The following is a 15471-nucleotide window of genomic DNA, read 5'->3' as shown; positions in this document are numbered from 1 at the left end:
TTTTCTTGCGTTCGACCAATCACTGCGGACTTACGGCTCCGCCACTGAATATTCCTCTTGTGCCCTTTAGTTTAAATGTCCCTCAAGAACTGTGTTTTTAACAATTATGGTCATTCCTGGATCAAGCAGTGCGGACACAAAAGAAAGGGTCGGCTCCTTCAAAGAACTTCCTGCGGTACAAGGACGCCTTCTGTGACTGATTATAGTTTTCTCTGTCTACGTGTTGCAAGTGGCTGGATGCGAATGACTTCCGAGAAACAAAGCTTGGTCTTAATTGTCTCAACGTTGTTCTACTTTCGGTAAAATTACGACAGTTTTTCGACTTTTACATTTCTGCTCAGAATGTACATCGATATTGATCAAACTCAAACGACAAGATGTCTAAAACGTCCCGGTTCTAACGAGACCTCAACCATGTCTGTGGTGCATACTATGGTTGTACCGTTCCAGATACTTTTAGCCTTTTACTTTTTTTAACTTTACTTTTAGTTACACACATATATATATATATATATAAATATATATAAATATATATATAAATCTATATATATATAAATATATATAAATATAAATATGTATAATATATATATATATATATATATATATATATATATATATATAAATATATATATATACAAGTTGGAAAGTTTGAGTGAGAATAGTTCACAAGAGCGCGGGTATAAATACAACTAGAGGCTGCAAAGGCGGACAAGTGAGTAGATGACTTTCCGTGTTTAGCGTGATGTTTAATGTCCCCGACAGTTTAACAAAGTGTCAACGATTCAGTCCTGTGCACCACAATGGAAGATGAAACTGCCGGATGAAGACGAGCACCAGGGAAAGACAGTCTTTGTGACTCAGTTGCAGAGCCATGAAGCCCCGCCCCCTGCTGGCTCACAGTTCGCTGTATCTTGAAAGTTTATTAATATTACACTTGTCGCCTGGAGAAGTGGAGGCATGCATTAGAGAGAAGAGGAATGAAAGTCAGCAGGAGTAAGACAGAATACATGTGCCTGAGTGGGAGGGAGGGCCGCGAAAAACTGAGAATGGAAGGAGTGGAGGTGAAGAAGGCGGCTGAGTTCAAGTACTTGGGGTCAACTATCCAAAGCAGCAGAGAGTGCGGGAGAGAGGTGAAGAAGAGAGTACGGGCAGGGTGGAGTGGGTGGAGAAGAGTGTCTGGAGTGATCTGTGACAGAAGGGTTCCAGCAAGAGTGAAGGGGAAGGTCTACAGGACGGTAGTGAGAGCAGCTATGTCGTAAGGTTTAGAGGCGGTGGCACTGACAAAAAGGCAGGTGGCTGAAGTGGAGGTGGCAGAGTTGAGGATGTTGAGATTTTCATCGGGAGTGACAAGGATGGAACGGATTAGAATGAGTACATTAGAGGGACAGCTCAGGTTGGACAGTTTGGTGGAAAAATGAGAGGGGCCAGATTGAGATGTTTTGGACACGTGTGCAGGAGAGATGAGCGTTACACGGGGAGAAGGATGCTGAGGATGGAGCTGTCAGGCAAGAGGAAAATAGGAAGGCCAAAGAGAAGGTTTATGGATGCGGTGAGGGAGGACATGCAGGCGGTTGGTGTAAGGGAGGAAGATGCACAGAACAGAAGGTAGTGGAGGCAGATGATCCGCTGTGGTGACCTCTTACGGGAGCAGCCAAAAGAAGAAGATTAATATTACACGTGTCGCGTATCCAAATTGCACCAAATTCAACATTGTACGTCCTTGGGTCCCCAGCGGCACATGGGCTGAAATGACCTTTAATAAGACAAAGCAAAGGAAAACAAACACAAAACAGAATAAATGTAATCTTTAATAAAATATTCTTTTTTTCTTTTACAGCAACTAAGATTAAAGGGCATATCTTGCATTGCACATGATACAAGGTCAAACATTTATTTTTAAAATGGTAATTTAGGTTAAATATAAACAAAGAAAACACATTTGCAGAATTAAATAAACAAAGCATATATTCTTTTTATATAAGTACACAATACCAACAATGTTAGTTATATAAAAAGCTCACAATTCATTAATATTTGTTTTCTGTATACAATTTGATGCATTTCATTTTGTCGTGTCTTCCAAAACACCGGAAACGAAAGACTGCATTTCTCTTCTCAACTTTTCAGTTCAACTTTTCTTTTTTCCTTTCGTTTTTCTCTTCCTCGAATCACCTGGGAAAGCAAAAAACTAAAGTTAAGGCAATGAATGGATCAAATTATATATATAAAAGTCCAAAAAGCTTTTCGGAAGTACATCAGAAAGGCACTTGGTTGTTAAAAAACACGTAAACCCCCCCGAAATTGTGGATAATGATAATGACTGGAACTAATTTATGATCTGCCTCTAATTGGTAAGTCGGCTGCCAGAAATTTTTTTTTTTTAAACGCATAGACCTTTGAGCAAAGCCACACTGACCAAAGTTCACTGGAAAGCACATGGGGTTGTGCGGTGTTAGTGGGTTACACAGCTACATTGAGAGCGGCAGGATTTTGAGAACAAAAACAGGTCCCGAAAACTGACACAGCGCTCGAATGATCACTCAGTCCTCTCCTCAGCTTCACATGTTAAAAATCTGCTTGGGGTCATGAGGCCTCGGTGTTAGATTGTTCTAATGCCGCATTATACTGCAGAGACGATCACTGGGGAGCACTGAGTAGCTTCCGTTTTGTTTAGACAAAATAAAAAAGGATATTTCAGAGACTTATAGGAGGAATGGCGTTCAGAGTAAAATGCAAAAAAAAAGATCGGAGTCTGACAGGGATAAGATGTGTTATTTGGATTAATGGATTAGGACGTACTTTGTGTTTGCCGTCTCGTGGCTTGACCTACCTCACTGCAACACACAGCCATTTTTATGTTTAGTTTGTCCTGTTCCATTGTCACCTTGTGTTTCATAGAGAATCAAAAGGTGAAATGACAATACCGATACAAAATGACAAGGAGTCGATGATATGGGGTAAAAAGCATATACTTAAATCAAACCAATGGTAACACTTATTACACACTCTTCGTCATTCAAAAGAATAAATCAAAATACGCAGACCAAGCACATATATAAAATATAGAATATAAAATACAATAAAATCAATAGAAAAGGGGATTTCCCTTTCACACACGGGAAGAGACGAGCGTTCAAAAGTTGATCTTTATTTGAGTTAGTGGGTGGATTACCTTCGTGGTTCTTTTTGTTTCGCCTAAAGAGCTTCTGCTTTTTCTTTGGTCCAGGCGGGAGGGGAGCCAGGGCCGGCGCTGCTTCCGACACCGACGACACGATCGCTTCCGAATCCAGCCCGTCCGGAACGTCGTAGCCCCGTGGAGTCTCACTGACCGATGGCTCGCCGCTTTTGGGGCCCGAACGCTCGTTACGCACGTCGCCTTGCCGAACAGAGCTTTTTCTTTTCTGTTCTTGTGTACCTTCCTCTCGTCCTTCAGTTTCCATCGCCAACATTTTTTCACTACCCATTTTGTTTCCCCCAGCTCCCGTTATATTACTTTCACCGCTTTGCTTTATACTTGTGTCTCTATCAGGAACCGCATCTACGTGCAGACCATTGAACTGAACCTCGTTATTTTTCTTTGGCTCCAAAATGACCAGGTTCTCAGCAGTTAGGCCTTCGTGGTTGTCCAAGACGGCCTCTGCCAGGGGGCCATCTGAGAACATCGGTGTGCTTTGGTTTTTGCGAGAGACGTTGGCCTCAGATTCATTTGGTGTCGACCCATCCCTAGAGAGGCAAGGCTGCGGAGGGCTGCTCAGAGATGGTTTGGGTGTCACTCGGGGCGTCCCATTCGGTGACGGGCGCGCTCCTTCTAGGGGTGTCTCCGTTGCCATGGAAGGTCCTGCAAGGGGTGTCTCCGTTGCCATGGAAGGTCCTGCAAGGGGTGTCTCCGTTGCCATGGAAGGTCCTGCTAGGGGTATGTCGGCGGGAGGCAAAGCTGCCTCGCCTTGGTGTGGTTTCTGTGGATGTTTTTGGGGTGGACTGATTAAGCCGTTCACGCCGCCTGTGTCGGCTTTGCGTTGCTCTGCCGGAAGTTGACTGGGAACGATAATGGGCGGAATTTCTGGAGCTAAAGCATCGACTTCTTCTTTGACAGGCTTGACATGGGTTCCTAAAGTGTAGAGGCGAGTGCGTTATTAGCAGCCATATGAAAAACCGTATGCAGTGAAAATCTTACAACCACTGGCAGTGATCATTGACATGCGAGAGCCACATTGGAACAAATAGTATGGAAAGCCAACGGCTTGACCAGGCAACCAAAGCAAGCAAAGCCAGACGAACTGAAAAGCAGCTGCGTAAAAGCACTAATGAGAGCAGATGTACAGCTGCATTGTAGCTTGGGCGCAGAGCTAAGCGCTGCAGATGGAGGCCACGGTCTCTTGTCCTTACCAGGTTGGCTGGCATCCCTATGCATTTCACTAGAGGGGAGGTTTTCCAAATCGCACCTGGGCCGCGTCTTCCTGAGCCAAACCCCCTTCCTGATATCCGCTAGGAGGTGGTCAATGATGCAGCCATCATTCTGTGGCAGGAGACCACGCTTGACTGTTAACAGACATTAGAGGGAAGGGTGAAAACCGACTCATCCACCCAAATTCACTGGGTTTGAACGGGTTACACAGTAGGTCATTTTCTCTTCAAGCACAAAGAGGGGGGAAAGAAAATGTGACAACTCACTTATTTTTCCATTCTCCCCTTTCTGTCTCTTGGATTCTTCCTCTGCCAGTTGCTTTTTTCGTTTCTCAGCCTTGGCTGCCTGTTCCTTTCTGGTTTTGTTTTCCTGGATTTGAGAAAGAAAATGGAATTGCACTGTATTTGCCAAGTACAGGAATTGGTCTTGTAATAGTGGGGCAAAGACATTACAGACGGATGCGGTACAGTGAAGACAGTGGTGTAAGTAAGGGAAGCCTGGCCAAACAGTGGGGGAGGGGGGGGGGGGGTGTATTTATGTAGAGTGACTGAGAACGTGTCCCCATCACGCACTGTGCTTATTTTGTTCCATAAGGAAACTGAGGAAAATACAATAACCTACATTTAGAATGAAAACACTGTTTTGGTGCAACGATCACAGGCGCCCTATCGCTGGCGCCGCGTGCGCACAGTAAGTACCGTCGGCGCGTCAGCGCACCATGGTCACAGTCAGTATCGTCAGAGGGAGCGATCGGGGCGCAGAGCCGGTACTGCGGGGCTATTTTAGATCGGGGGCTCCTCATAAAAACATTTAAGGCTGCGGCCCCAGATGCCCACTCCTAACGACGCCACTGTTGCCATTTGCGTAATACCTGAAAGTGAGGGGGACAGAAGAATCCCAATGCCCCCCCCTATTTGGCGCCCCTGGTCCAAACAAAATTGACAGCCAACTACAGATTTTTTTTTTTTTTTGGTTTTCCTGACCTTCAAGGCCTTGATGAAAAGGCCTCGGAACGTCTTGATGGTTCCAAACAGATCCTCCAGAGAGAGCTGACTGGCGTCCTCACACAAGTAGAGGGCCAACTCACTCCTTTTAAGATCAATCTCTGAGAATTTTTCTTCTAAGGCTTGACATGCCTCCAGACTTTCCTAGTATTAAGAAAAAAAAGGCATAAGAAATTTGGATTCCGAAAGAAACCATTTCAGACGCGTTATATTTGACTCCATTGTGAGATCAAGCAGAGAAGTTTGAGTGACCTCAAGGATTTTGGTGAATTGCTGCTTCACATCTTCCATAGAGTTGGAGACTTTCTTGGCCGCTTCTCCCAGTCGCTTCACTAAGGCACTGGTTTCTGACTGAATAGACTCCAGGTTTACACTGTGGATGGAGAGCATAACTTTTAGCCATCTTTGCTTTTTGCACACAGAAATGACTCATTAAAGAAGGCAAAGCACATAGTGCATTTTTTTTTTTATACCCAGCTGCTTTTTCACATATCTCTATATCATCTGGCAACCCCAACAGTTCCGGGTGGTTAAGCTCCGCTTCCTGATCAAAATAGCATACTTAATTTGTTAATCCCTAAGAGGGTGAGATGCGAAACTCAAGTTACAACGTAACATTTTTCTGAAAAGGAGTGAGCAATTGGACCGTACCTCTAGGATGTGATGAAGGAGCGTGATGCGACTCTTGTTGGCCTTCGTCTCCGTGAGCTTAAGGAGAGAGCTGATCTTGAAGCCCTCCGCGTTCCCCGTGTGACTTCCCTGACGGTAGAAAAATGCGGGATTCATAAAGAGGCCAAAAAACAGAACTGGAATTGTGAGGAACTGCGATTCTCACGTAGTTGAGGAAGTTCCCAACATCCAGGATGAGCCTGCAGAAGCCGGGCATGCGGGTGCTTATTCTGAGAGCTGGGGAAATATTTCATGGGTTTTTCCATTTTGTTTTGTCAGAGAACTACAGGTGCCATGAGCTCAATAGTGAGTGTATTTTCAGCGAGCAGCTCACGCTCTTTGCCTGTTTATACAAAAGACGCAGAGGGTGACCACTGGAATTTTTTTTTAAACTTATACAGTAGAAAGGCTTGTGTACACTCACATTGGCAGGCATCCTCCACCACCTTGGCTTTAGGCCTAAGCATGTCCAGCACTGAGGCAGTCTCTTCACACAGCAACATACAATCAATCCTCAAATGATAGCTGGACACAAGCAAGAACATTATTACAGAACACGAAGAATACATAGCTGTTACTATAGATGGAGCATTTGTTTCGACATAACGCCGTGTCAACCGAAAGCGGACCGTTTACCATGGAACAGCAACAAGCGAGATGTAGAAGCGGTCCACATTTGCCAACTTGTCCTTCTCTCCTTGGAAAGACTTCAAGTTCTCGATCTAAATTGAGCCAGGTGGGAGGGACTCGTTTTGGTACATCCACACATAATATTCCAATGGGAGCTATCAGTCAATAATCATGCGAGGATCCTGATGATGACGCGCCAGCAGTACCCACCTCATGTTTCTCCGGTAGGAGCTTTACAAGCTGTTTGAGCATCTCAACATCAAACTTAGTCCGATCCCCGTTCTGGACCATCGCAACAAAGTCCTCATTTGAGCTGAGTGGAGAAGAAACAAAAAAATAAATAAATAAATAAATAAATAAAAAACTGAACAAGGGGAATGAACTGCTGCATCAGCATCCCGCCCAAAACTCAAGCGGCACAACTCACCATTTGAACTGCTTTATGAATATGTTCAGATTCAGGTTTTTCTTTGGATCAATAAAGGTAATCTATCGCAAAACAGGAGAGATTAGGAAGGCATTGTGATTATTTCGGCATTGATAACAACAACGGTTTGTGCCGTGACAGCGAGGGTCCGTGTCAAGGGCTGGCTGAGCACACCTCTTTAGGCTCCTTCTTGACAGGAGCAGCTGCCCCCTTGTCTTTGTGCTCGGTCACTGGGAGACAGAACAGCTGCTCGATACTGCTGTAGTCTGGCTCCCGAGGAGGAGCGTCTTTCTGAGCCGACGCCCACATGGAGTGACCATCTGTGTGTGAGAGAAGAGCATCTCAGGAAATCGGCTCACAACCACCTACTGTTCAGAAACGTCACCATGAACATAGAAGGTTACCTTAAAGATTGTGTTAAAAAACAAACAAACAAAATAACAAAAAAAACAAAAAACAAAAAAAAACAACAAAAAAAACTCACCAGTCACTCCGCGGAGTTTTTGCCAATTGAATTTCTTCATCCTTAGGGTGGGGTAGGGACCCGCCTTGGAAGGTGCAGCGCAGCCCAGTGTGGCGACATTCTGAGCTGCTATGATGCCAGGCGGAGGAGGTGGTGGGGGGGGAACCATGCCTGGCAAGGGAGGGGGTGGTGGCGGTGGTGGCCCACCGGCAGCCCCTGGTAGGGGAGGAGGCGGTGGTGGGGGAGGTGGCATCCCAGGTAACGGAGGTGGCGGTGGTGGGGGTCCACCAACCATGCCAGGCAGCGGTGGAGGGGGTGGAGGAGGAGGCGGGGATGGAGGAGGCGGGCACTGGTTGGTGCCCGAGGGCAGATTTTCCGCGGGATGTGGGGGCAACGCCGGCGGAGAGGCGGTCGATGGAGACTGAGGGGCGGTGGGACTTTTGACCAGTCTCTCTTTGTCGCCGACAGTCAGGTCGGTCTGAACAGCCTTGCCCACCTTCCTGACCAGCCCGCTGTCCACTTCGTGATGGTCCACGCCACTCTGAGCTTTGGTGAACATCATGCGCTGGAGGATCTTCTCGCAGGACTTCATCTGAGCTGGAGAGCAGACAGACACAAACAGAACGATGACTGCCGGGACAGACGTCCACTTCGACTGGTGTATGTTGTGGCTATTGGCCGAAAGAGAACGTATACAGCCGACACCGTCGTGTTAACTCACAGTCTTGCGCTAGCAGTACGGCTCTGTTGGTGAGGATCTCCAAGGCCTGCCAGATATCGCAGCGCTCCGGGGCCAGCAGCAACAGAGTCTGGAGGATGGACAGCAGCTGCAGAGAAGCAGGGGAGCTGCTGACCTGGACACGCGCAGCAGGAACAGACAGGGGAGAGGAGCGAGAGAAGACACAACGATGGATGTCATTGAGAGATACATTTCACAGAGTTGAACGCACATCGCAACATCCCAGAGTCAGAACTACAAGCTCAATAACATAAGCTTTACTTCTTCGCATTAAAACACCCCCCATTGTTTCCAATGTCGTATATTGAGACATTTTAGATTATAATTTCCCACCATCAGCATTAAAAAATGCAAAATTGTACCTCAACATGAAAATATCTTCATTTTACAATAAACAAAGACAGCAAACAACAGTAGGGAAATGACTGCAAAAAAAAAACAACAAAACAACTCTTTAAGAAAATGAAATTGAACTTTGCCAATGGTCAAGCCTTCCTGCGGAGTGCGTCCCCTTGAAGTGGCAGCGCTCAGAGTCACTGACATCATGTCAGAGGTGACATCATAGGGATCCCTACTCACTTTAGCGAAGAGCGTAGTGAAGACCTCGAGGTGATTGCTCATGTCGATGCCCCCGTAGACTCGCAGGAGCTCCTCTTCGTCCTCGGCCATCGCCTCTTCAAAGGCTTCGCACTGAATAATCAGGTCTTCATCCTCCTCCTCCCTGTGCACCACGGAGGGAGTAGATCAGAAATTAGGGGAGGCCACAGCTTTTTGGAAAGGAAGAGCAGTCTCAATCCCTCAATGATTTAACACTACTCACAACACCTACTGCCCAAAAGAATGCCTATTTTTATTCATGAGTTAAGACATTCTCTGCTAAGAGAGATGAGGAAAGGAAGGCTCACCTCAATTTGGGCAGGATGTCAAGCAACTGAAGTCCTGGAATTGACAGCAATAAAACACAGTCCTCAATTTCAAAAACACCACATTTCTGGGAGCTTCATCTGTCAAAAGGCTAAGCAGGTTGTATGTACTGTATGTTTGCATCAGTATGATATCAGGTGTGCCATTACAAAGTAGGCGTGGCCTAAATAATCACTCAGGTGTTGGAGGACATTTTGATCATGATGAAAGGCTTATACTATCGTTTCTAACACGAGATCTATGCTTGTATTTGAAAAATATGCCCTTTAAATCACCTGTTCTTATATGTACAATCACATTTGAATCGCATTTAAATAAGGTTAAATACAATTTCAAATAGTTTTATCGGGCAAAATGGATTTTCGGGGTTTCCCTGTCACTCTGTTTTAGACAGGATATTTATTATATTGTATTGGATTTCAAAGAGAGCTTCAAACATGGAGAACAGCAAATCAAGCAGGAACAAAATATCCCGTCGGTAACAGTGTCACACGTAGTCACTCAAGATTCAATCACAGAGCATGAGAATACAAAGTGTGATGTTTTTGCAAACGATTATTTTCAATCAAGTAAGATCAAGTATGTCTGTTTAAAAAAAACAAAAGTGTGGATGCATGTTTACAGGTTTACACATTTGAGATTTAGTGCACGCTCAGGTGCGTATGCAGATTTAGAATGAGGCCATTCGAGTTATTCTTAGAGGGACCCACTGACAGAGATATTTGTAATGCACCTCTCAACGATGTCCCATTTTCCTCGCTGCGTATTCCCATGACGTTTCGCCCAAAGGGAAGGACGTTTAGCATCAACAATTGAACACAGCGTGAGGTTGATTACGATGTGAATTTCTGATCAAATCGCTGAGCGGGAGCCTTAACGGGGAGCCGTACCGATGAACTCCTTCCTCATCTTATCTCTCCGCCGGAGGTCGTCCGCCCCGAAGATGACGGCGTTGATGACGCTGAGCAGAGTGACCATGTATGGGACGTTGTCTGCCGCCTGAAGCTCGTTCATTATGACACTGAAGCGGTACTGCTGGGTCTTCACACCCTGAGGGGACAAATGACACACTTTAGGTTATCGGGGGGCAAATGTCATCCGGGCAGGAATGTGATTGTGTTGATATGACATCACTTGGTGCATACCAGCACCAGGGGGCAGGCTTGAGCCACACACGCAATCCGATAAACACATACTGTATGATGTGTGAAGTAAAACAAATAAAGGGTCAACATGTTTTTCAATAAATGAAGCTAAATGTGAGCGATGTAAGTCAAGATGACTACTTGCCTTGTAGTGGTCCAGTGCGTCCAGTGCCAGATGATACCCCTCTGTGGAGAACATGCTGAGGGCAGCGAGCAGCTCAAACACCTGCTTTTTCACCATGATGTTCGTGGTGTCCAGAGCTGTAGAAAGATGTAAACATTAAGCCACCTTGGATGTATAGAATGGTCATGGAAACACTTTCCCAGTATCACTGAAGACGTCACCGCTTGAACTTTGCCCCCTTAAGATGAGCTGTTGTGTATTTGGCCAGTACGTGTAAAGGGCGTAAAAAATCCAATGTCCACTCGGACACTCTGTCACAATACATTTTTTAGGGTTAGGGTTGGGGTTAGGGTTGGATTGAGATTCAGAGATCGCTACTGGATCATATATCATAAAATCGCCCATCACGTTTTCTTTTCTCCATTATATATATATATTTGAATGGCCTCTTGTTTGAATTCGTGTTTATCAGTGGTTATCAGTAAACCAGTACCAATGTGAGACATAATGAGTTAGAGGTACAGTATCCGCTGCAAAGGGAAACTTCACTTTTGACAGAGCACCGTGTTTGTTGGAGTGACAAGGCTCTTGGGCAGAGAGCTCTCGGAGCGGTGACAAGTTGTCCAACCTTGGGAAAGCTTGCGGACGTAACCCTCGTTCTCCACGATGAAGTGGATCCCCGTCGACGAGTTCATCACGGCGCGCACGCAGCTGACACAGGTGAGCTGTAGGAGGGCGTCGGCGATGCGGGAGCAGCCCCGCCCCGAGAGGCGGTCCAGGGCCTCCAGCAGGAGGTCCAGGCCGCTCAGCTCCAGGAACTGGACCATCCATGTCTGGTCGCTGCCCTCCAGGCGCCGTTTGAGCCCGGAGTAGTTGACCACGCTGGGGACCTGCAGCAGGCGGATGCACAGCTCGGGGTCGGCGCTCTCCAGGTTGGCCTCCTGCTGGTTGTCCGAGTCCTGGGAAGAGCCCAGCCGCCCCCTGACCGCAGCCCACTTCTTCTTCCCTTCCGACTTCACCGACATGATGGCTAGAGGAGCTGTAGCCAAAAAAAACAAAAAAAGAATGATGATTCCAAGTTTATTGTCATGATCAACATTTTCAGAAGAATATCATGCTCTTCTTCTTGTGTTTGGAGGTGTTTGTCATTGGGCGATGCAGGAGTTGCCTGTTTTAGCTGATAACCAGCAACTTACTATAGTCCGCAAACCCATTACAGGAGTGGTATCCGGACCGGATGAACTAGACCAAAATAAGCGTATATCAGAGGAATGCAGAATAGGAAATGATAGCAGTGCATTTTGTGGGTGTGAAAGATATGTCAGCACTCTGTTCACTGCAAGCCTTGGCAAAATATCCAAACTTAATCCCGTCCTCAGAGAAAAGAAATCCACTGTCAGCTAATCAACACTCGTCACAAAGCCGAGCTCAACGTTGTCTGGTCAGGTTGGAGCTTCCAACGTCAATACATTCTAATTACCTATTTAGTTTCATATTGATATTTGAACTCTTAATACCAAGACCCAGAGTGCGGCACCGTTGCAATATTGTGCACCTACTGTGAAGGAGCTGCAGATAACTGACACAATGATGTTACCGAGCGATGGAAACATTTCCCCGACGTGGAAATCCCTGATCACGCCTTACGCCACTTTGGATGTGAATGCACACACCAATCACAGTATTAACTGCTCTCTTGCGGTCTCAGTCCTCTGATCCACCCACACAACCTTTAAAGTCCACAGCAACGTCTACTTTGACGGTTGCTACCCATTCATACTGGAAAAACTGGAATTAAAATATGAGGTGGGCCAGCCACGGTACTATGTGAGTGTTTCCGTGGGTTTCCTCGCCCTTGTCCGTTCCACACTTGGCAGGACTAAGTTATACAAATGAAACGCTGGATGATGAACATAAACAAGCGAGGCGTAGCTCTAAGGCTTTCAGGCCCTTTTAGGCTGGAAGAAGGTTGTAGATTCCCAGTCAGTCTGCATGTAAATAACGCACGGCCCTGCTCAGGTATCCCTGGTTTATCAAGGTTCTTTGACACAATGAATTTTGATTAAAAAAAAACAAAAAAAAAAAAAAAAAACCTCTTTTACAGAAAGGAAACAAAAGCAGATGAGTTGCATTTGGTGGAGTGATCTGTTAAGTCAATGCGACGCGGATCCTTGTTGTCTTTGCTCTCACATTCTGGTGAGCTATTTGTCAGCTTCGTCTGCAGTGATTTGGTCAGACTCCTGCTGGCAGAGCAACCAGCGTTACCGTGGCAGCGCGCAGACAGACAATGCCCTTTTTTTTTTGACAACAGTCACTCCCGACCCAATTCAAAGAACTCTGTTCATTCGCCACAAAAGAGAATGCACCGTGCCTCACTGCCTCCATCCTACAGCCTAACAGAAAGCATTTCAGTCAGAAGAAATACACTTGTTAGCCCGTCAATGTGCAATAAACCTAAAAAGTAACAAAGAATATAAAGAAATAGCAACATACAATAAACACACAAAAATAAATAAATAAAATAAACAAATAAAAAAATAAACAAATAAATAAATAAAATAAACCTAAAAATTTACGATAAACAATAAATAAGATACATTTTGCAATGCACACTAAACCTAAAAAAAAATCCCCAAAGTCCTCTGAATCAACAAATCTTATCCTGTCAAATACGGGAAATAGTAAATTGTGCAAGTTTGGACACATAAACATAAAATGAGTGCTTGTGTGTGTGCGTGTGCGTGTGTGTGTGTGTGTGTGTGTGTGTGTGTATGTGTGTGTGGGGGAAACAGATAAACACCCCTTCTGAAGGAAGGGAAGGACTTTCCTGGGACAGGAAGCTCAACTTGAGGCAAAAAAACCCCCAAAAAAACAGCTTTACGTAATGTTACTTTCGTTTCTCGTCATGTGAATGCTTCGCTTGGTGAGCAAAATATATTTATTTCGACTTTCTCAGAGGAGACATTTGGTGTGATCCTCTGACAAGACACAAGCAGAGAGGACGAACCTTCTCTGTGCACAGGGCGGGCCCGCGCTCCTCCCTCCTCTGGGGAGGCAGCCCACATTCACAGCCCCCTCGTAGAACCTTCATTAAAAATGTTCCCTGCCGCTGTGAGATGTAATGGGATTAGAATACATTGCGGATAATTCAGAACTATTGGAAGCCACTTGCATTGATGTGGCTTTAAGCAGTAATGCCCAAAGAAACAAGCAATGGTTGATTGGTGGAGACAAACGCCATAGTCTGTTGGAACAGTTAATGGAATCTCCATAAGTGCATTTATTTTCATTTTCCCTGGGATGTCAGATTCCACACGAAGAAGGAAGTGGACAATATACACTGTATACTGTATACAATTCGATTTTCCTCGCAGCCAGTGTAGTTGTGCCTTACTGACCCTCCCATCCGGTGGAGCTTCTAATATAATAGGCCGAGGCTAAATTGCGATAAACAAACAACCGCCCGACATAATTTATCAGTACATCCATCCTGTTGTAAACATAACCCTGATATTCTGACGGCTTGAAAAAAACATCAGTGGCGTAAATAATAAAGAACCCATGTGGAAGTCGTTTCATTCATGTGTCGCCTATTTAAAAGGAGCGGGGAACATCTTCACGCTCCAACAAGAATATTCTCCTGAAATGAGCGGCGCTTCACTGCGGGCTTGGCTTTCTATTCCGGGTCTATCCGCAGAAAGCTCCCAACAATTCCCGATCAAGTGAAGATATAACTCGCGTATTTCAAAGCTCGCGTCTTTAGTTGAACAAATGTAGGCTTTTTTTTTTTTTGTTGAGGATATACTATTATACTATTATAAATAACGTTTAACCATTAAATGTTGTATATCACCGCCTATTCACAGGGATTTATCCCGGACATCAATACGATCGGACTAAAAAAAGACAAGGTGCCACGTTCCGGATGGACCGGCAGCCTCCGCCGATGACATGTCCCCGCCACACACCGAGGGGGAACAAACCAACAGATGTCCCGTTTCACCGCGAGCCTAACGGTTTTATTAACACGCGACGTCGGGATCGATTCGCCGCTGAGCGCGCCTGTCCGGAGGGCGCGTCTCACCTGATCTCTTCTCATGAATAATTCAGAAAATTCCCGTGCCCTGATTCCCGGCGAGTCGTTTTCCCGCCCGGCGCCGGCGCCCCCAGCAGTCACCATCCGACACCTTCCGACGGCTGTGATGTCCAGCACTCCGGACGGACGCACTGGTAAGGCTGGTGGACCCAGCTCGATGACGCGCGCAACACAACTGGAACGCCCCCCTCCACACACACACACACACACACACACACACACACACACACACACACACACACACACACACACGCACACACACCAGAGCACAAAAACACACGCACGCACCATAGTTTTGTGGGTGATTTTAGGCAAGCCACGTTTATTTGTACACTTCCTACAGAAGGGAAATTCAAAGTGATTTGCATAAGCAGAAAATACATTATATTAAAGCAAAGTAGAATAAACATACATACAATACATTTTTTTAATATATATATATATAAAAAATACATACTAAAATCACAAGAGATAACAAGTCGAAGTGCAATTTAAAACAGGCCCACCTGGCTGCAGCAGGCTATGGACATCGTGGGAATGCCTTCAAAGAGTTAAAAGCTGTGGACCATATTGACTACCTGTGTTATAAAATAAGAAAATAAAAAAAAAACCCTCCAAACTAGCTAGCTAATAGTACACGTTCAATTTAGAAATTTTTTGATTTTTAAATAAACATTTTTATTTCACAATGTTGGCAATTTGTTCAACAATAGCCAAAACATTTTTAATGTTACTCTGGACCGAGATTTCCTCCTCACTGTGTACCAGCACAGCATTAGGACATAGGATGACACACAATCCACGAGGTGTCACAGAAAGATCCCTCAGGATCACTTGTGCCTATC

The 15471-nt window shown here is 45.4% G+C and overlaps 1 protein-coding gene across 1 annotated transcript; it reads right to left on the bottom strand.

The window, feature by feature from the left end:
• Nucleotides 1–1841: 1841 nt before the first annotated feature.
• LOC307238661 (inverted formin-2) lies at nucleotides 1842–14746 on the bottom strand. The gene is given in 22 exon segments (XM_080011748.1): nucleotides 1842–2172; nucleotides 3173–4108; nucleotides 4387–4539; nucleotides 4672–4774; nucleotides 5389–5553; nucleotides 5662–5782; nucleotides 5883–5953; nucleotides 6061–6208; nucleotides 6210–6315; nucleotides 6503–6603; nucleotides 6715–6800; nucleotides 6919–7021; nucleotides 7136–7197; nucleotides 7310–7455; nucleotides 7620–8195; nucleotides 8320–8452; nucleotides 8917–9058; nucleotides 9243–9276; nucleotides 10152–10311; nucleotides 10552–10667; nucleotides 11159–11569; nucleotides 14615–14746. Coding segments are annotated over 21 exon segments (3903 nt in total). The 5' UTR covers nucleotides 11556–11569; nucleotides 14615–14746; the 3' UTR covers nucleotides 1842–2128.
• Between the last annotated feature and the right edge of the window lie 725 nt (nucleotides 14747–15471).

Source organism: Zeus faber (assembly GCF_960531495.2).
Source record: "Zeus faber genome assembly, chromosome: 13".
Classification (NCBI taxonomy): domain Eukaryota; kingdom Metazoa; phylum Chordata; class Actinopteri; order Zeiformes; family Zeidae; genus Zeus; species Zeus faber.
The sequence above is the reverse complement of the archived record's forward strand: the minus strand, read 5'-3'. Positions and strand labels throughout refer to the sequence as shown.